The sequence below is a fragment of the Cnephaeus nilssonii genome (genome assembly GCF_951640355.1).
Source record: "Cnephaeus nilssonii genome assembly, chromosome: X".
Classification (NCBI taxonomy): domain Eukaryota; kingdom Metazoa; phylum Chordata; class Mammalia; order Chiroptera; family Vespertilionidae; genus Cnephaeus; species Cnephaeus nilssonii.
In genome coordinates, this window is record NC_137071.1 from 69,611,998 (window position 1) to 69,633,653 (window position 21,656).

Below are 21,656 nucleotides of genomic sequence, written 5' to 3' on the forward strand. Positions count from 1 at the left end.
CGCCCCTGGGTCCGGGAGAGGCCATGCGCCCCTGGGTCCGGGTGAGGCCACGCGCCCCTGGGTCAGGGTGAAGCTGGATCCCAGGTCCGGGTGAGGCCACGCGCCCCGGGGCCTGGGTAATGCTGGGTCCCAGGTCCGGGTGAGGCCGCGCGCTCCTGAGTCCGGGTGAAGCCGCGCCCCTGGGTTCGGGCATGACCAAACCAGAGGGAGTCGGACCTGCATTACCACCATTTGTCCACCATCCAGAGCTGAAAAGTCAGTGCCAACATGTACACATAAGGAACTGGTGGACATTGAAATTGGGTCTCAAAAGAACTGTTGGTCCAGAAAGAAACTTACTACAGACTGATTCATTTGCCTGTCACCATAACCATTATTGCTTGTCTCACATTCAGTTCTTATAAGTATATCTCTAGTAACACATGATCTCACTCATCTAGGGGAAATGATGAACAACATAGACTGATGAACAAGAACAGACCCAGAAACAAGGAGGCATCGATCGGACTGTCGGGCCTCAGAGGGAGGGTAGGGGAGGGTGGGGGTAGGGGGGAGAGATCAACCAAAGCACGTGTGTGCATGCATACAAGCCTAACCAATGGTTAAGGACAACAGGGGGGTGGGGGCCTCCGTGGGGAGGGATAGGGGATGGGAATGGGGGGATGAGGACAAATATGTGACACCTTAATCAATAAAGAAATTAAAATGAATAAATAAATGAATAAATAAATAAATAAAGTAGATTAGTGTGTGCCAGGCTCAGGAGCCAAAGGGAAATGGAACATGACATCTTAATGGACATAGGATCTCCTTTTAGGGTGATGAAAATGTTCTGGAACTATATCGTGATGATGGTTGTACAAAATTTGTACTAAATGCCACTGAATTGTTGACTTTAAAATGGTTAAAAATGTAAGTTTGTTATGTAATTTTTTTCCACAATTAAAAAAACATACACTAAAATGTGGATGAACCCTGAAAATACTTTCTTAAGTGAAAAAATCCATTTATATGAAATATCTAGAATAGGTAAACCACAGTGACAGAAAGCAGATACGTGGTTGCCAGGGCCTGGGTGGAGGGAGAATGAGCGTAAGTGCTTAATAATATGGGGTTTGTAAATAATTTGTGTAACTAGATAATGATGGTTATACAACATTGTGAACATACGTAATGCTACTGCATTGTACACTTTAAAATGATTAAAGTGGTAAATTTTATGCTGTCTATTGAAAGATGAAACAGAGGGCTGGAGACCATGGGATACCAGGATACAGGCTTTATTGGAGAGAAGACTCCTGCTGGCTCCCTTCCAGAGGTAAAAAGAGAAGGCGTGCCAGGGTGAACATGCCTTTTGAGGGGAGGAAAAGAGGGGACGGGGCTTAGGGTACTCAGCACACGCTGATTGGTAGTTTCATGTAAGGCACATGATTAGGCACCTAGGGACTTAGGAATCGGAGGCTTAGGATATTTGGCTGGTGCTGAATGGTGGTTCAATGTACAGTCCATATAAGGTGTTCAGGAATGTCCGGCTGCAGGTGGAGTTTACGTCATACTCCGTCCATCAGTTGGTGGAAGGGAGGATTTATCATTCCAGGCTTTTGTTAATATTAAAAAAAAAAAAATTGAGAGTCCGGGCAAGGTCAGGGAGTGGAGGTCCATCTTCCATAACTGCTTCCAGCTGAGAGGGGGCGTCGTTAGGGGCGTCTACCAGGGGTCTCAAGGATTCTGGTGTTAGGTTCTGAATTCAGCGCCAGATAGATCTCTCCCACCTTCTGGTTGGCGAACGCCTGCATTCTGTTCTGCAAGAAACTAGTGAAACAACGCATGAGACATGGGCCAAAGAGCAAAATTAAGAGTATAGATACCAGTGGGTCTAGTAGTGGGGGGAGCCATGGGGTAAGTGAGCAAAAAACAGGTAGTGTTTTCTGTGCTGGACAAGGGGTGCAGCAGCATGATTTCCCCAAGAGACTGGTTGGTGAAGTCTTGAGAGTGATCCTGTTGAGTCACTTGGGAGGTAAAAGCTGGTCCTGAGGCTGCCACAGCATCACTTGTCTGGTTTTGCTGCTTTTCTGGGCCTGGAACTGAAATACAACTGAGACCTAGATGTTATTTTTAGGGGGAAAAGAGTAGGGGTCTCAATTGCCTCACTAGTAATATGAAAGGGGAGAAGAGGTTACCCTGGGGGTGAAGTTCTTGTTTTCCTAGTTTTGCCCCTTGCTGGGCATTCACATGTTTCTGGGGCCACATGTTTCATCTTTCATCTTGGTGCTGAAGAACCTGGGTGAACGTGGACAATCCCCAGACCTAGCTCCAAGCTCTGGCTCTGCTCTGAGGCATGGTTTTGGGTTGATTGGCCCGTTCAGAACACTTCTCAAACCCTGCCTTGCCAGGACACGTGGGAATCTCGTCACTTCCTTCTAACCGGTAGGCTTCAGGGATTCCCCCCCTCCCCCCCCCCCCCCCCCCCCCGATTCCCTTGACCTGAAAGGGCCTCAGAGTTTTCCTGACTACTCGGCTACATGTTCTACATTCTATGTTCTACATTCTACGAAAGCCCAGGTACCTGGCCGGGAAAACTCTGCTCTACTCCACGGGAAAGGTCTCAGGGTGACAACCTGGCAACCTTCTCTCGTCTTTTTCTTTCTACGGGTTGGCTGAGGGAAAAGAAGGACGCTTCTTATTCCTTCCCCAACTTCTCGGTGGCCCTTTCCCTCCGGTCATGGGAACCTCTCAATCCAAACCCCCTTGTTTGGCATCAAACCAAAGCAATGTCTCTCTGTGGCCTGAAAAGCTCTACCTGGCCACAATATAAATTCGAAACGGCACTTTTGATTCCAATATCCTCTGAGATCTAGATAATTTTTGCCACCAGACAAGGAAGCCTCAGAGATTCCTATGAACAGGCTTCCCCTCCCCCCCCCACCCTCGCTCTCCCCCCTTGCTTTACTCCTCTGGAAGTCCTCTTTGCCCTCTCAAACCCCTTTCTCTGTCTTCTGACTCTTTCAACCCAGCGGATGGTTTCTCTCCATGTGTCTCACTTCCACCACCTCCTTACAACCCTAAACCTGTCCCTCTCTGACTAAGCACTTTTTTCCCCCAGGTCAACGCTGGAGTGCAGAAGTCCTTGGCGAACTCTGGGAGTACGTTTAGCCATTTTTTTTTCCTTTACACTCACTGGCCCCGCCCACTGACCAGCAGCAGCGGCTGCAGCGGTGCTTGCACGCCCCTCCCTGTGCAGCCCCTCCTGGTCCCGCCCTCATTATGGGAGGCAGGATGGGGCATTTCTACCTCTGAGAATTCTAACCCCACCACCACCTTCCCCTGTGCTGTCCACCTAATCTCCGCTCCTGTGGCCTCCAGCAAACGAATTCACAGGTGGCTGGCCATTTCCCTTCTCACTCTCTGATCTTTCTCAAATTGAAAAACGCCTAGGCTCTTTCTCTTCAGACCCTCTTAACCAGCAGCCGCCTTCTCCCCAGTCCCAGAGCCCAAATCCTGAGAACCTGAGCTCCAAAACAGCCTTTCCCATCTAACACTCATTCTCAGGCCCCAAGACTGCCTTCCTCAACAGCCTCTTCTATTCCTGGGTCCACTCTACCCCTGAGGGAGGCAGCAGGAACTGAGGGCACACTCTTGGAGTCCATGTCCCATTCTCTATGTCCAGCCTCACAGATTGAGAGGCATCTCAGGTTTCTTTTTCCACTGACCTGACCACCTTTACTCCCCGACATACGCCGCAACTGCAGGTCCACAAACCCCTCAAAAGACCTCGTTAACCTGACCTTTAAGGTCTTTAATAATAGAGACAAGGATATCCAAATCCAAAATCAAAGGCGAGATCAGCCAAGGCGGAGGCCCAGTAGGGGGCCTTCCAGCTCCTAGCCACCGCTCTCATGAACCCCAAAGAAGCGCCAGTCCTCCAACCGCGGGTAAGTCAGGGGCTAAGCCTCCTCCGGGCTCATGCTTCAAATGTAGCAAGGAAGGACACTGAGCCAAGTCCTGCTCAAACCCGAGACCCCCGTCTGGGCCCTGCCCAAGGTGTGGAAGGGAAGGCCACTGGAAATCAGACTGTAGTCTGGCTCCTCCTGGTCTGGCCTCAGCCAGTCCAGCAGGCCGCCCTCTGGATCGGTTTAGAGCTCCCAGACCTCCTGGGACTGGCCACCACCGAAGAAGCTGCCCAGGCCCTGACAGGGCCCCACAGACTTACATCACCAGGACAGAGCCTCGGGTAATGACTGTGGTGGCAGGTAAGCCGATCTCCTTTTTAATTGACACTAGGGCCACTTATTCTGCCCTCTCTGAATTCGCTGGGACCCTTGTCCCCTCCTCAGTCTCTATTATGGGGGTTGACGGATCAGTCTCACAGCCATTAGCCACCTCACGTCTACACTGCATCTTACTAAATTCCTCCATTCACTCTTTTCTCATTCTACCTTGGTGCCCGGCCAGGGCTACCATGCATACCCTCTTAAAACCCAGTTGTCCCAAAACCACAGTCACCTACCTCAGTTTCACTCTCTTACCCCACAAGGCCGAGCCATTCCTTGGACAGTAAACGCCTTATCTCCTTATCTCCTCTATGATCATTATCTCTAGGAAGAATGTGCCGGTTTGGGACTGAAGGGGCTAGAGGCCCTCCCCCGCCCCCTGCCTTTTAGAAATAAAGAAAGAAAGAAGTTGCTCTCAGCAAGAAAGTGAGGCTTCAGTCTCCAAGCCTGGCAGGACAAGGTTTCTGGATACTTCTTAAGCTAAACCAGAATATTCAGTGTCTAACCTCTTATCCAACCATCCAGGTCCCTGGCATCCACTACTCCTTTCCTTCCCTTTCCCTCCCACTTTCACTGCAACACAATCTCAATTACTCATCTGTCACCCCTTATTGGTAGCGCTATGGCGACTACTCTCTCAGCTTGGAGTGCGGAACTAGAAAAAAGAATCTCATACCCTTTAGTCCACCTCTTCTCCCTACACCTTTCAGCTTGTCTCCATGATAGGGATTTTTCTTCCTCTGTGGGGAAAACACATCCCATCAGCTGGACAGGAACCTGTACTCTCGTATCTCTCACCCAATGTAGATGCAGCCCCCAATAATCAGTCTTTACCTGTCCCCGTAACCCATTATATCTGACACAAAAGGGCAGTCCAGATCATCCCTCTCCTCCTAACCCTCAGCATCACAGCAGGAGTTGGAACTGCCACAGGGAGCTTAACCACTGCTCTACCTATTTTGAAACCCTGTCTCAGGACCTACAAGAAACATGTGGATGCCCAGCAAGGGGCAAAACTGGGAAAACAAAAACCTCACCCCAAGGTAACCTATTCTCCCCTTTCATATCACTAGTGAGGCAACTGAGACCCCTACTCTTTTCCCCCTAAAAATAACATCTAGGTCTCAGTTGTATTTCAAGCCCAGAAAAGCGGCAAAACCAGACAAGTGATGCTGTGGCAGCCTCAGGACCAGCTTTTACCTCCCAAGTGACTCAACATAATCACTCTTGAGACTTCACCAACCAGTCTCTTGGGGAAATTATGCTGCTGCACTCCTCGTCCAGCCTCCCATCATTAGGCCAACTGGTGTCTATTTCTTTACCCCCCGTCTCATGCGCTGTTTCACTAGTTTCTTGCAGAACAGAATGCAGGCGTTCGCCAACCAGAAGGTGGGAGAGATCTGGCACTGAATTCAGAACCTAACACCAGAATCCTTGAGATCCGGGTAGACGCCCCTAACGACGCCCCCTCTCAGCTGGAAGCAGTTATGGAAGATGGACCTCCACCCCCTGACCTTGCCCGGACTCTCACTTTTTTAAAAAATATTAACAAAAGCCTGGAATGATAGATCCTCCCTTCCCCCAACTGATGGACAGAGTATGATGTAAACTCCACCTGCAGCCGGACATTCCTGAACACCTTATATGGACTGTACATTGAACCACCATTCAGCACCAGCCAAATACCCTAAGCCCCTGATTCCTAAGTCCCTAGGTGCCTAATCAAGTGCCTTATATGAAACTACCAATCAGCGTGTGCTGAGTGCCCTAAGCCCCGTCCCCTCTTTTCCTCCCCTCAAAAGGCGCTTTCACCCCGGCACGCCCTCTTTTTTTCCCTCTGGAAGGGAGCAGGCAGGGGTCTTCTCTCCAATAAAGCCTGTATCCTGGTATCCCATGGTCTCCAGCCCTCTGTTTCATCTTTCATCTATATTTTGTCATAATCTTTAAAAATCTACAGTGGAGTTCTTTTAAAAATGGTACTGAATTTTTCAAGAATATAATATACTTACTATATTGAAATGTTGAAAATACAGAGACTATAAAAACCAAAGGGGGAAAAACTCTCACAATCCAAATCATGAGCACAATCTTCATTGCTGTTTTTTGCTTTTCTTTATACATACTCTACCCATATAACATCATCTAGATAACATTGTTTTACAGAATATTTTTTTTCTTTTTTTTTCTTTATTGATTAAGGTGTCACATATTTGTCCTCATCCCCCCATTCCCATCCCACACCCCTCCCCACGGATGCCCCCACCCCCCTGTTGTCCTTAACCATTGGTTAGGCTCATATGCATGCACACAAGTCCTTTGGTTGATCTCTCCCCCCTCCCCCCACCCTCCCCTATCCTCCCTCTGAGGCCCAATAGTCCGATCGATGCCTCCTTATTTACAGAATATTTTTTTCAGTTGGCATCATTTCTTTGGAATTTTCCCTATATTACTAAAATCTTCTAAAACATTTTTAAAGCAATTTGCAAAATACTACAAATAAACCAACAGAAAAATAGTTGACCTCCATGGCAGCTCCCTCCCACTTTCTTCCCCTCTGTGGCCCCCTGAACAGTGCAAGAGGAACTTGGGAAGGCCACCCCAGAACCTCCAGAGTCTGGCCTTAAATTGCCTTTCCTCTCTCAGCCTGCTTTCCTGACACGTCCTCTACCCACCTTTTTGTGCAGGAGCTGTGGTGGGTCAGGCCTAGAAGGGGCGCACAATGGGATAATGGGATAGTTTAGCATTTAATCCGTTCTCACTTCAGTAGCTGCTTACCTCTGTTCTACTTCATCCTCCATTGTAGGTGACAAGCAAACTATGAGATTGGGAGGGAAGGGTTATGGGCACAAAGATATTTGAGTATTAATCCTCTTCCATGAGTACAGAATTATTTTTCCTCATGCCCACGCTCAAGCTCCCACATATTTAGGTGTGAAAAATATCATCGTTGGCATCAGGAGGGGAGGCAGAACATAAGAATGGGACATGTACACACAAGGGTAGTTCGGTATTCATATGCTTCTCTCTTCCATTTGTTTTCCCTATATCCTTATCCCACCTTTACCTTGACTATTTCCCTGTAGGAAATATGGTAAGCAACAAGGGCGAGAGACTTAGGGAGAAACAAGACTACGGTGTTTGATATTGATCAACAAATCAGACCAGAGCAGCTTTCCAGACGCCCCGCCCCATTTCGTGTGGAAGGGCTTCTCAAAGAGGGGACATACAGTTTTGAAATAGGTTAGAATTTATCCTCGTCTCTCAGTCTCGAGCCTCTCTCCCAACCTTACCTCAACTTGCCCATTTCGGTGGGCCGGGGGACTTGGTGATGTGAACCTGTAAATACGGCGCTTTGGTGACAAGAATGTGTAAATACGACACTTTGGTATCCATCCGCCTAGTCAAGGCTGGAGCTGGTTCACTGACGTCACCGCCCGAAACCCGCGAACATTACAGAGCGGGGGAATGTAGGCTTGCTGGGGGGAGCTCCTAAAAGAGGGGAACTAATACCTAGGCCCTTTGACAAAAGCCTGCTTCTCTCCATCCAGGGCTGCTTTCTCTATCTCCAGATTCCCGCGGCTGCACATTCCAATCCGGAAACAGCCGTGGCAGCGGGGCGGAAGTCAGTGACAGAGAAGTGGCGTCCTGCACAGCGTGGTATCAATCCGCTTTCTGTGGCCGGGCCTCCTTAAACTACACTAGCTCCTCCCGCTGTCGGGTTTGATTTTGGAGACGAAACAAGGCAGAGCCTGCGGAGGGAAAGGTAGCTGTTAATTTAGTCACTAGGAGCGTGTCTCTGAGGAACCCTGGGGATGAGAAGGAAAGGGAAATGCCCCAAAGTGACTATTGTTTGGCAATGACGGCCCTTAATCTGATACAGCAGGTATCTCGTCCCAGGCGCGGGGCCAATCCCCAAACACAGTCGCCGCCATTGTCTCGTGTCCTTGTGTCCATCTGACTGTCCTTCCCTCTTTCTGTAGGGCACGGCATCCCCTGAGGCAAGGAAATGAGAAAACTGCCCCTGATCCAAGCAGAGCAGGTCAGTGAGAAGGCGGGTATGGTTTGGGAATGTGGATATGGGTATCAGAGATGAATGTGGAATACGCGACCTGGTCATGAGGCGTGGGCGGTGAGAGTGATAGAGGGACGGAGGTAATTTGAGCGCCACACAGCGATAAAGTTAAAATGATATGTCTCTTGTTAGTTTGACTTTTCAGACCCTCACCCCACCTCCGACCGTGTTTGGGAAGGGAAAGGAGTGTAATAGCAGCTTCTAGTGGAGAAGTGGCGGATTATATAATAGAAGGAAGGGCTGCAGCTATTGGTTAAGAAAAGTTGCCTGGAGAGTCCAGGAAGGGAGAGAGGGTAAATGCAGGTTGTACGTGTTTGATAATCAAGGCCCTGAACTAGAAAAGGGTCTCATGTCCTGGTTACTAGTCTGACCAGTAATAACCAAGTCTCTCCCAACCGTCGTTTAATTTGGTTTCTGGATGCATATCAATGCATTTTATATGTGTAGGTCTGTTTCTAAGTTTGCGGTACTCCATGCTTCTGTAATCTGTAGGGGGCAGAGGACCTCGAAGGGACGGGATAAGAAAAAGAAAATTAGCCTAATTTTTGTTGAATGGGCAGTGCTTTGAAGGTGGTAGATAGCTAAGACTAGAGCAGGTAGGGGTCTAGGGGAAACTCCAGATCTCCTATCTGCCAGCTTTCCGAACAGTCTTTAATACTCTCACTGTGTTGAAGCAACTGATAGGTTTTGGGGAGAGTATGAAAACATAAGAACTTAGATGAAATTTGAAAATAATACTTTTCATTGATTTCCCAGCGAACTTCCATGGCTGAGCATTCCATCCCTATTGACACCACCGCTATAATGCAGGGATGTTTGTATTGTCAGATTTGGGGAATGAAGCAGAGAAGATTGGAGATTTGGGAGAAGGGGAGGTAGAAATTTTTGGCGAAAAAGTATCTGTATCAAGAAGGCATTGGTGTCCTAGATGCCGCTCTCTACCAAGGACTCAGTCTCCATTGTGTCCTGTGTCTCCGTTGGTTTATCTCTGCATTTGTAAATCTCTGTGTGTTCTCTAAGTCTGTAGAACTCACAGTTGTGAAGGTTTATACATGGTAACCCAACTTGAAGCTAGGAAATGATGAAAAGTGCCCTGTGTCTGTGAAGATTGGCGTGATGGTAAAGGGACTAGAGAATTGTATCCCTTCTGTTTTGCCCTGTTGGATCCACTGCTGATTTAGTTGGGAGTCTTCATAAGCATTGGGGTTACAGAAGGGTAACATCTGCTTTTCTAACTTCCCATCTGATTTTCCTATCCGTATGCTTCACCCTAGCCCAATTCTAAACAAGGAAAATGTTAGGGCAGTCACTGAAGAGGAAAATGGTTGGCAGCAGGAAGGAGAGGAGTAGTCCTAAAGCAGGACAATGGGGAGAAGGGTCCAGAAGGAGGGAAACACTGGAAAAAGTACAAATATAGGGAAAGTACAAGGTCTGTCTACCAAGAGATCAGTTTTCATAACCTCCTGTTTGATTATCTGTCCATAGATCTTTTGTGGGGCTTATCATCATTGGAAGCAAGGAAAGGAGGAGTAATTACTCCAAATCAGTGCAGATTGGTATGGATGTGGATGGAGACATCCTCAGTAGTCATGTAGGATGAGGTAGTGGAGATGTGCTTGGGTCCAGCAGGGGTAAAGAGCCAATCTAGGGATTTCTCTGTCTCACTCCCATCCAGCTTTCCCACTCTCCATACTCTTGTTTTGTGTCTGGAAAGAAGATTAGTAGCACCTGCAGTTGAAGAGTGTGAATTTAAGGGGGAGATTGCTAATTATCTACCTCTCCCACTTAACACTGAGTTTCCGTCCTCTCCTGTCAAAATGAGCAAAACATTGGATGATACTCAAAGCCCCATTTCCTTCCTCCACTCCTAGGTCCAACTTCAGTGGCAGATCTGGTGGCCTTGGAGGGGCTGAAGACCACCACCCTCCACAGGGTTGCGCTCAGGCACACAGCCATTCTTCTGAGTGAGCTTTCTCTGCACATTGTTTATATCACTGGCAGAGCCTGTAGTTGAAAAGGGGGCTGAGTGACTACTGGACTTTGTATGAAAACACCAACCTGGGATGGACCTTTGGTTAAGGCTGTGACAGGGGTGGGGGTATGTAAATTGGCCTTAACTTTAATTTTGATCATGACTGGCTCATCAGTGGCCCTGCCAAAGCTAAAATCCAGGCCAAGGCAGTGGCTGAGGCAGAACTGAAAACAGGACCCAGGCCAAGGCTGGGGATGGAGCAGTGGCCAGGACACAGAAAGTGACCTCTGGCCGTGGCTATGGCAAAGGAAGTGAGCAAGATGGAAGCAAAGAGTAAGACTAGAGTCATGGCTGAAACTAAGGCAAAACCCCTGGCAGAACCTGGTGTAGTGCCCCCAAACAATTCAAAAGCCATGCCTACATCCAGGTTCAGTGCTGTGTACAAGTATGAAGTCAAGGCTGATGCTGGAAGTGAAGCCAATATCAGGTCCTTTTCCAAGGTTGATAATAAGGCCGATATTGGATCCAGACCCCTGAGAAGGAAAGAGGCCAGCACCAAGTTCAGGGATGGGGACAGAGCTGGTATAATCGAGTCCAATGATGAGGATGAAGAAAATGTCTGCTCCTGGTTCTGGACTGGAGAAGAGCCTAGTTTAGGATCCTGGTTCTGGCCTGAAGAAGAGAACCCTTTTCAAGTTTATAACCCTCCAGCACCTCAGATCGAGGAACAGCCCGAGCCCACACCCAAACCTGAACTTACTATAAAGCAAAAAGCAGCAGCATGGTCAAGGGCCAGGTATAGTGTCCTAGTCCCAATAGATGGAGGGGAACCATCCTTGCCTCCAGAAGGGAATTGGACTCTGGTTGCAACCTTGATTGAAACTCCTCTGGGTATTCGGCCTCTGACCAAGATCCCACCCTTTGATGATGGGCCTTACTTCCAGACCTTAGCTGAGATCAAAGAACAGATTAGGTATAGGGAAAAGTATGGGCCCAATCCAAAAACCTGCCGCTGCAAATCACGTGTCTTCACTTTAGAGCCTAAAGAGTTTGATAAACTTGTTGCCCTACTTACGTTAACTAGGGATCCTTTCATTCATGGAATAGCAAGGATGATAATGGGCATCAGTCCTGCTTATCCATTTACCCAAGATATAGTTCATGATGTGGGTATTACTGTTATGATTGAAAACCTGGTCAATAATCCCAATGTTAAAGAACACCCTAGAGCTTTAAATAAAGTGGATGACAACTCTGAATCTTCTGAAGAATCAAGAACAGGAGAGTCATATGTAAATGAAGTCTGTAAGGACATAATCTCTTATCCTTTGAACTCCCCTGTGCAACTTGCTGAACTAAAATTATTGGAGCACTTGAGTGTGAAATTTGAGAATCACCATATGATTGCCAATTATATTCCAGATCTCCTCACCTTGTTAAACAAGGGAAATGTCAAAACCAAGTTTTATGTTTTAAAAGTGTTTTCGCGCTTGTCTAAAAATCAAGCCAATACAAGAGAATTGATCAGTGCCAAAGTACTGTCATCATTGGTTGCGCCCTTTAACAAGAATGAGTCAAAGGCCAATATTCTTAATATTATTGAAATTTTTGAGAATATAAATTTCCAATTCAAAAAGAAGGTGAAGTTATTTACCAAGGAAGAGTTCACTAAATCTGAACTTATTTCCATATTCCAGGAAGCAAAACAGTTTGGTCAGAAACTCCAAGACTTAGCAGAACACAGTGATCCTGAGGTGAGAGATAAAGTTATACGATTAATACTCAAACTCTGAATAGCTGAATGTTCTCACAAAGCCTTGAATAATTTTTGGTGTAATATGAAACCAATGCATATTATAAGTTCAGTATTTATGTTATCTGTGTTGTCTGAAGAAGGCAATTTTATGGATACCAAATGATGTTGAGAACTTAAATATTTGTTCATTTTTATTATGCTATATAAATTGAGATATTTTCATTATTTGTGTAACATGATCTGATACTGAAACTGTTCATCCTGAGTAAGTTATACTTCTGTGCTTTATATCGACATAAGTGTACTCATTTGAGACTTCATTTACATAATAAAGTTGCATGCTAAAACTGGTGAAAAAATTGTCCTAGTTCTTCAGTTGAAGTATAGTCAGGGATAAAGCACAACCAGTACAAAGATATTAAAAAGCACTGTTTGTGTGTGTAGAGGGATACCAACAAAACAAGTTCACATTGACAGATCCTTTAGTTGCATGTTCAAAGAGTAGAATCACTCTGTACACAAGAAGACATGACTGCTACTGGCTGACATCTGGACCAATCTGGGGACAGGGGTGAAGGCACAGACTTAGGAGAAAGGGAACACAGATGGTTTCATCCCAGTCTGAGTCCCAGAACTTGTGTTCAGCCTTTCGCATAGGATATGTCATCAGGATACCTTTAACTTTTTAACCCCCAAAATGATTCCCAGTTCTCACACTCATTCAGCAAAGCCATGGAAGTGTGGTTGTGATACAACAACTCCACCCTGCCCTCAACATCCAGGTAACCCATCTAGAGGTACCAGATTTACTGCTTCATCTGAGATCCCTCCCCCTGTAGTCCTGAGCCTCAGAGGAAGATCTTTCTGGGTACCAACTACAACTACAGAAACAGCTTCATGTATAGTTTCATTTATCCTGCCTTGGTGACTATTTAGTCTCATCCTTGCTTCTTTTTTTTTTTTTTTTTTTTTTTTGCTGGCCAATCCTTTGGACTTATTTGTGCCTATCCTTGATGGCAACCCTGTTTTTTTGTTTTGTTTTGTTTTTTGGTTAATCCTTACCCCAGGATATTTTTCCCATTGATTTTTAGAGAGAGTGGAAGAGAAGGGGAGAGACAGAGAGAGAGAAACATCTATGTGAGAGAGACATCAATTGGACCGAGGCCAGGGATCAAGCCTGCAACTGAGGTATATGCCCTTGACCGGAATCGAACCTGAGACCCTTCAGTCCACAGGCTGACCCTTTAACCACTGAGCAAACCAGCCAGGGCACAGTCGGTTTTCACTGATCCCTTTTGGTCAGAGCTCAACTCTAAGACAGTCATAGGATACCGAAGTCTTTTAGGAGTACGTTGCTTTAAAGAAATTAATTCCCCTATCCCACTAGCCTATTTGTTCAGGTGTACAATTTACATAGTTCAGGTGTACAATTTAGTATAGCCATGTTGTCTATACTATCTCAGCTCCTCCTATTTAAACTTAACTAAAGTTAGATTCTGGCTTGGGGGTTGTGGCATAGAATGCCAGAGTATAGATTGGGATGTGGGGTCACCTCTGTCTCTTCTAACCTCTGCTTCCTTTGCTGCTGTTATCCTCTTTACTGCCCAGAATTGGGAGATAGAGATATTAGTATCAGTGTACAAATATTAGTCTTTCTGTTGAACTTCCTCTCTCTCTTAACATTTTATGTATTGGGCAGAAGGCCTAAACTGAAAAATCTTAACAAGGTGTCATGTACCCCTAGTTTTAGCAGCTATCTGAAGTTATGTTCTATTAAGATAAAGTCTGAACTTCTATTTCATACATCCAGGAGTTAAAATGAAGGACAACTGGTCACACTTGGGCATTAAGCTTACCTGAAAAAAAAGCAGGTAAGATTTTTGGAATGTGCAATTGCAATTTATATGATTTTTTAAGTTATTTATAACTTGCTTTTTAATCCACAGAACTCCCAAAGCCTGGAATTCCAGCTCTGGGTACTGCTTTCAGAGTTGAGAACCTTCACTATACAATTGGACCAGACCCTTTGGAATATTCTGTGTCTCGAACACCCTATGGAGCACACACTTAATCAGTTGATGACTATAGATTTTTCCATCAGCTAAAGAGAAGGGTGAGTGTGGGGTATGTCAGTATTTGTATCAAAGCAAGTAACTGATGGTCTCTTTTTGGGCGGGAATCAGGGGAGACAGAATCATTTGCCAAATTATTCTTGGGGTGTCCTTGAGATCAAAACTTAATCTCTGTTTCATCTCCTTTCCTGGTAAAATAATTCAGGCAAGCCCATGTAGTATCAGGGCTAATCAAGATGTTAATTATACTAAAGTGTTGTGACCAGGAGTAAAAATTAGTGTGGATATCTCATCTTGCAAAAGGAACAAAATAGAGGAACAACAACAACAAAAACACACCTCTGGAAATGCAGAAGGAGCTATTAATTACAACATGGGGTAAGGGAAGATAAGGGTGTCTGAGAAGACGTCAAAAAGGACCTGGACTCTTTGCAAGGAATCTTCCTCCAGCACAGCTGGACTATTGGCACCCACTGGCCCTCTACTATGCCCTCAATTTTAAAAGAGGAACTTTCAGTGGAAATTTATCTATAAGATATCACCAAGTTCCCTAGCAAGGCTTTCAAAACTCTTTATTCTTCAGCACTTTTTCATTTTCCCCATTATATCCCACTAATTGACCTATATTCAAGTCACTGGAGTATTTGTTGACTATTCCATGTACTTTTCCTACTTTTGTGCATTTCCTCATGCTGTTCACTATGATGCAATGCCCTTATAACCTTTTTCTGCCTATGGGGAAACTAATTCATTATTTTAAGCTCAGTTAAAATGCCAGGTCCTTTTTGAAGTCTTCTCTGACACCCTTATCTTCCCTTCCCCCACGTTGAAATTAATAGCTCCTTCTGCATTTCCAGAGGTGTTTTGTTTGTTTGTTTGTTTTGTTCCTCTATCTTAGCATTTGTGTCTTTATATCATGTCTTGGAATCTTAATTTTAAGTTTGAACTTGTGTTTAGGGACAGTTAGTATAGAGGGGGAAGCTTGGGTTTGAGAGTGTCTGACTCTAAAGACTGATTTTTTTTTATTATGTACAGTAATAATAATTAACATTTATACATTTATTGAAGTGCCTACTATGTACCAGATACTGTTCTATGTGCTTTACTTGTATTAACTCATTTAATTCCTAAAACAGTCCAATGGAGTAGATACTGTTATCCACATTTTACATGTGAGAAAGCTGAGATACTGACTGGTTAAATAACTTGACCAAGCTCACTGAATTTGTTTTTGTTGTTCCTCTATTTTGTTCCTTTTGAGATCCAAAGCTTTGCATTCTGAATCTTGAGCTAGCATATGTGACCACTTTTTAACTCTGTACTCCCACATAAGCTCCTAGTAAAGTACATTGCCCATCCCAAATTTAATTTGTGTGTTGATACACCTGATCCTTATCTTTTACCTTTGTGTAGACCACTTCTGCCTTACCTTCATTTCCTACCTAAGAATTTATGGTTTATCACTTTCAACATGTTATTAAATTTGCCTTTTTATTGTGGTAAAATACATAACATGAAAATTGGCATGTTAATGACTTTAAGTGTACAATTAATTGACACCATCACTACAATCTATTTCCAAAACATTTTCATCACCTGATAGAGAAGCTGTGCAACCATTAAGTAATAATTTCTCATTCCCCCCTCCCTCTAGCCCCTGGTAATCACCAGTCTACTTTTAAGTAGAATCATATAGTATTTGTCCTTTTGTGTCTGGCTTATATCACTTAGTATGCCATTTTCAAAGTTTATCCATGTTGTAGCATGTATCAGAACTTTATTCCTTTTTAAGTTTTTTTAAATTGTTATTTATTGATTTTAGAGACAGAGGAAGGGAGGGAGAGCGAGAGTAATATTCCTATGTGTGTTCACCACATTTTGTTTACCATTCATCTGTTGATGGACACTTAAATTGTTTCCACTTTTATGAATAACACTGCAGTGAACATTGGTGTACTGTTCGAGTTCCTGCTTTCAATTCTTTTGAATATACCTAGAAGTAGAGTTGCTGAGCTATATGGTAATTCTATGTTTAGCTTTTGGAAGAACTGCCAAACTGTTTTTCACAGCAATGGCACCATTTTACATTCCCACTCAAGGGTTTGTTTAATAGTCTGTTTTTTCCCATTGAATGGACTTGGCACCCTTGTCAAAATCAATTGGTCCTAGACATATTGGTTTATTTCTGGACTCTTAATTTCATTCCATTCCTTTCTATGTCTATCTTTATTCCACAGGGGGTTTTGATTACTATAGCTTTGTAATAACTTTAGAAATCAGGAAGTGTAAGTGCTCCACAGTTTCTTCTTTTTCAATATTGTTTTTGTTAATCTATCTCTTTCCATTCTATATGATTTTAGGATCAGCTTTTCCATTTATACAAAAAAAAAAGCCATTTGGATTTTTGACAGGGATTTCATTCAATCTATAGATTGCTTTGGGAGTATTGCCATCTCAATGACATTAAGTCTTCCAATCTATGAACAAAGGATTCTTTTCCATTTATATAAATATTTAGTTTATTTTAGCAATATTTTGTCTGTCAATGGACATTTTGGTTGTTTCCACCTTTTGGCTATTGTTCATAATTCTGTTAAGAACACTGGTTGTACAAATATCTGTTTGAGTCCCTGCTTTTGGTTATTTTGGGTATATAACTAGAGTAGAATTATTAAAAATAGAATTATAATATGTTTAATTTTTTGAGGAATTTCCATACTGTTTTCCAAAGAAGCAGCATTTTACATTTCCAACAGCAGTGCACATGGGTTTCAATTTATCCTCATCCTTGCCAACATTTGTTATTTTCTGTGTTTTGACCCGTTTGAATGTGTGTGAAGTGGTATCTTGTGGTTTGGCTTTGTATTTCCCTAATATCTGGTGATGTTGAATATATTTCCACTAGAGGCCCAATGCACGAAATTCATGCAAGGGGCTCGGCCCTCGCAGCCCCGGCTTCGTCCAGAAGGTCGTCTGGAAGGTTGTCCAGACGGTCCTTCCACTGTTCAGCCATTCAGTTGATTTGCATATTATGCTTTTATTATTATAGATTTTCTTATTGGCCATTTGTATGTCCTCTTTGAAGAAATGTCTGTTCATGACCTTTGCCCTAAAATTAAAACTTTAAAAATAGGTTTGTTTGGTCTTTTGTTGTTGAGTTTTAGGAGTTCTTCATGTATTGTTGATATTAACCCCTTATCATATGATTTACAAGTATTTAATCCCATTCGGTGGGACTGCCTTTTTACTTTCCTGAAATGGTCTTTTGATACACAAAAGTTTTTAATTTTGATGAAGTCCAATTTATCTATTTATCTTATGGGTTTTTTTTTTGTCATATCTAATAAATCATTGCCAAACCCAGTGCCATGAAGTTCTTCCCTATGTTCTAACAGTCTCAAAGTTTTAGCTCTTAAGTTTGTCTTGGATCCATTTTGAGTTAATTTTTTATATATGATGTAAGGTAAAGGTCCAAATTCATTATTTTGCATGAGGATATTCAGTTTTCCCAGCACCATTTTTAAAGGAATGTTTGTTTCCCATTGAATGGTCTTGGTACCCTTGTCAAAAACCATTTGGCCATGTATGCAGGGGGTTATTTCTGGGCTATCCTGTTTCACTGGTTTATTGTCTAACTTTTTGTCAGTACAGTAAAATCTCGATATAATAGACTAATTCAAGCAAGGGGAGTCCATTAAAGCCGAAAGTCGGTTATATAATAAAGTAGGTTTTCCAAATGGGTATGTTAAAAAATGTACAAATTAGTTGACCTTTTTTACTTATGAAGACACGTTTCTGTAATGAAAATTAAGTATTAATTTCACAGAAAAGTTTTCTATATGTATTACTGTAATTTTAAATTTATACTGAAGAGGTCTAGTAAATGTGTACATTCACCAGTCACCTCAAGTAAACAAATGCATGCAGCTGGGGCATGGCTGAACATACAAGGGAACATTGGCCAGCATGCTTTAAAACTGCTGTAGAAAGTCACACCAGGTGACAACAGAACCAATTACCAAGCTCGATGCTTTGTGATCACATGCTAATCATTCACTGAACGTTGTTTGCGAATGGTGACTCTTGGATTTAAATATGTAGACTATAGTTGTAGATATGTAATATTTATTTATGTTGGTGGAATTACAGCAGTGTTTTTCAAACTTATGACCTGTTAGCTAAAATTTGTTAAAAGTAACAGTGAATTAATAACCAAAAAAGCTGTTAATTTAACTGTAAGCAAATCTTAGTTCAAAGCATTTTAAAATGAACGGGGTGTTAATCTTCACATATGACATACGGACTGGAAATTTTGTCTGTTAAATACGAAATCCACTAAATCGAGGTCCACAAAATTGAGGGTTTACTGTACCATACTGCTTAGATTACCAAAGTTGTTGTAACAAGCTTTGTGTGATATTGTGATTTGTAAGAAATATGCATATATTTGGTCATTCCAATGACCAAAATATACTTCTCATATATAGTTTGTATTTGTCCACAGTTCCTGGCTGACAGCTCCCAAAATGGTTGAAATTTCCTGAGTGATAAGAGTAATAGGGGCTTATTTTGTCACAAGGAGCCCGTTGCAGGAAGATTCCTGCAAGTACAGGGCTTCCGCAGGGCTGGCAGGGCTGGCAGGGCAGGCGGCGGGCACAGTGCACTGTGTGCCCTGCCCACTGCTGCCGCCACCAGCTCCGCGGCTGCCGCGGCCTCGCACACCACTGCACACAGCACCCGCAGCGGCCCTGCCCCGCCTGCCGCCGCTGCCGAGGCCACCAAGGCCGCGCGTGCCTCAGCCTCTGCTGTGCGCCCCGCCCGCTGCCACAGCCGCCCACCCCATAAACCATCCGCCCCGCCAGCCGCCGCCACCACCCGCCCCGCCTGCACAGCCACCTTGCTTTCCGCTTTCTTCAGTCTAAACTCCCTCCCTCAGCGTATACAAATTAACCACCATCTTGGTTGGGTTAGTTTGCATACTCGCCCTGATTGGCTGGTGGACGTGGCTTGGGCGTAGCGAAGGTGTGGTCAATTTGCATATTACTATTTTATTAGGTAGGATTATATTTTGTCTCGTCTTTAGTTCCTGAAATTTACTTCAGAGCCACTGAAGTAAAATGGGTGTGTTGTTATTTATAGCAAGCCCCTTTCCACCATGACTGGGTTTATATTAATGAGGTGACTTTTGGAAAGCACCTAAAGATGATAGCTGATTGGCGGAGGAACCAACTATGTGATTACAGGGTTGAAACTTTCATCCAACCACCCTACCACTACCTCTTAGGAAAGGAGAAGGGCTGGAGGTTGAATCAATTACCAATGGCCAATGATTTAATCATTCCTGTAATAAAACCTCCATAAAAAAAAACCCAAAAATATAGGGTTTGGAGAGCTTCTGGGTTTGTGAACACGTGTAGATTCTGGGATAGTAGAGCACTGGGAGACAGCATGGAAGCTCTGCACCTTTTCCCCATACCTTGCCATATCTCTTTCATCTGGATTTTCCTGAGTTATATCCTTTGATAATAAACCAGTAATCTGGTAAATAAAATGTTTCTCTGAGTTCTGTGAGCCAAGAGCAAATTAATCAGACCTAAGGAGGTGGTCATTGGAATTTCCTGTCTGGGAGAAAGCTGCATCCCCAGCTCTTGCTCTGATGCCAGACAGTTCAATTTCTCCCTTTACATCTCTGGTGCCTTTCAAGCTGCTCCCCCAGTGCTGGAGCTCAGAGAAGTGAGTCCAAATACTAGGTGTAACGGTTAATAATGGCAGATTTTGTAATCAAAGAAAACACGATAATTTCAAGAGAAACATCAAAAGTGCTTTATTCAAAGTAATGTCCATCGTTAGCTACACATTTCCCCCATCTTTCAGGTAATTTGTGGATACCGTCCCAATAGAACTTTTCTTGTTTTGAGGCAAACTATTCAGAGACCCAATTTTCCACTTCTTCGTACGTTTTGAAGTGCTTCTCAGAAAGTGCATGTGCCATCGATTGGAACAAGTGGTAATCTGAAGGAGCAAGGTCTGGTGAATACAGCGGGTGGCTTAATACTTCCCAGGCAAGATCTTTTAATGTGTCTTTAACTGGTTTTGAAGTGTATGATGGTGCATTATCATGAACCAAAATTACTTTGCCGTGTCTTCTGGCACATTCTGGTCATTTCATGATCAAAGCATGGTTCAAATTGATTATTCTTTGTCGGTAGCAATCAGTATTAGCGGTTCCAGGGGTTTTAGAAGCTCATAATACACCACACCTCCTAATCCCACCAAACCCAGAGCATTGTTGTCTTTCCAAAGCGATTTTGCCTTGCAGTCGATGTTGATGGTTGACCTGGATCAACCCATGATTTTGTGCGTTTCAGATTCTCAAAATAAATCCACTTTTCATCACCAGTCACAATTCAATGCAAAAAAGACTCTTTCGTGCTGTTGAAGCAACATTTTACTGATGACTTTTCGGTTTTCCACTTGTCTTTCGTTCAGTTGATGTGGCACCCATTTTCCTTCCTTTAAAATCTTTCCCATTGCTTGTAAACCATCGGAAATTGTTTGCTGAGCAACGTTGAATCTTTCTGCAAGTTGTTTTTGAGTTTGACACGCATCTTCATCCAATAATGCTTGTAATTGTTGGTCTTCAAACTTTTTCGATTGACCTGAAAGTTCTTTGCCTTTCACATCGAAATAATCACTTTTAAAGCGTTTAAACCAGCGTTCACAAGTGTCTTGAGATGGAGCATGTTCACTATAAGCTTCCCGAATTATACGATAACTTTTTCTTCAAATAAAGTAATGAATTAAAACTTCCCGCAAATGCTCTTTTTTTGACACAAAATTTGACATTTTTAAGTGTAAAATATCTATGATGTTAACACCTTCAGCAAATTTGACATATGAAGTTTTGAAGCTTGCTGTCAATACAACAAAATAGCATACATATCAAATCGCATATATATCAACATATGTATAACTCCATCTATTGAAAAAAATCCGCATTATTAACTGGTATACCTAGTAAGTGCATGGACCCTTTAACAGGAACAGTCTGGGACTCCAGCATCCTTTTGTCTTCCTCAGCCTCAATCCCTGCTGGTTTATGCAGTCAGAAGTTATGGAGACTTCTCTTTCTGGCACTGGAACCCTGGGCTGGAGGTCTGGTGTGGTGCTGGAACCCCCTGATTCCTCAGGGGGGACCTCTGCAGCTGAGATATAGCCTACATGTGAGTGTGGACTAGCTCATTCTGTGTCTCTGCCCCTTCTGTGAGTCTCGATATGGCTTCTTCTTTATTTCCCTAGTTTTAGTACTTCCCTTTAGCCAGATTTCAGGTGGTTCTGAATGATGGTTGTTGTGTAGTTTAGTTGTAATTTTGATGTGGTTGTGGAAGGAGGCAAGTACTACATTTACCTGCACTGCCATCTTGACTGGAAGTCTATTCTTATATTTCAATATTGTGTTGGCAATTTTTGTTTTTCTGCCTTTTTTAAATAAGCGTTTGAATAATTTTTCAAT

At 43.5% G+C, this 21,656-nt stretch overlaps 1 protein-coding gene across 7 annotated transcripts; it reads left to right on the forward strand.

Moving 5' to 3' along the window:
• The first annotated feature begins 7,913 nt into the window (after positions 1-7,913).
• On the forward strand, positions 7,914-21,656 carry ARMCX5 (armadillo repeat containing X-linked 5). Of its 7 annotated transcripts, none has more exons than XR_013813258.1 (6): positions 7,914-8,034; positions 8,252-8,310; positions 10,215-12,069; positions 13,163-13,259; positions 13,882-13,942; positions 14,018-14,154. XR_013813258.1 is itself a non-coding variant. In XM_079765923.1 (5 exons), exons 3-4 carry the CDS (start codon positions 10,615-10,617, stop codon positions 14,174-14,176), a joined length of 1,614 nt encoding a protein of 537 aa, XP_079622049.1. In that variant the 5' UTR covers positions 7,914-8,034; positions 8,252-8,310; positions 10,215-10,614; the 3' UTR covers positions 14,177-14,184; positions 21,224-21,656. The 7 variants fall into 7 exon arrangements, 4 of the variants coding, with proteins under 4 accessions (XP_079622049.1, XP_079622052.1, XP_079622050.1 ...); XR_013813259.1 differs by lacking the exon at positions 13,163-13,259 and having other exon boundaries at positions 10,215-10,307; positions 12,013-12,069; XR_013813260.1 differs by lacking the exon at positions 13,163-13,259 and having other exon boundaries at positions 12,013-12,069.

Bases quoted from the DNA above. Each gene is read 5' to 3' on its own strand.
- ARMCX5 (XM_079765923.1), top strand. From the start codon at position 10,615: ATGGCAAAGGAAGTGAGCAAGATGGAAGCAAAGAGTAAGACTAGAGTC. The intron at 12,070-14,017 runs GTGAGAGATAAA...TTTAATCCACAG, and splicing joins CAGAACACAGTGATCCTGAG to AACTCCCAAAGCCTGGAATT.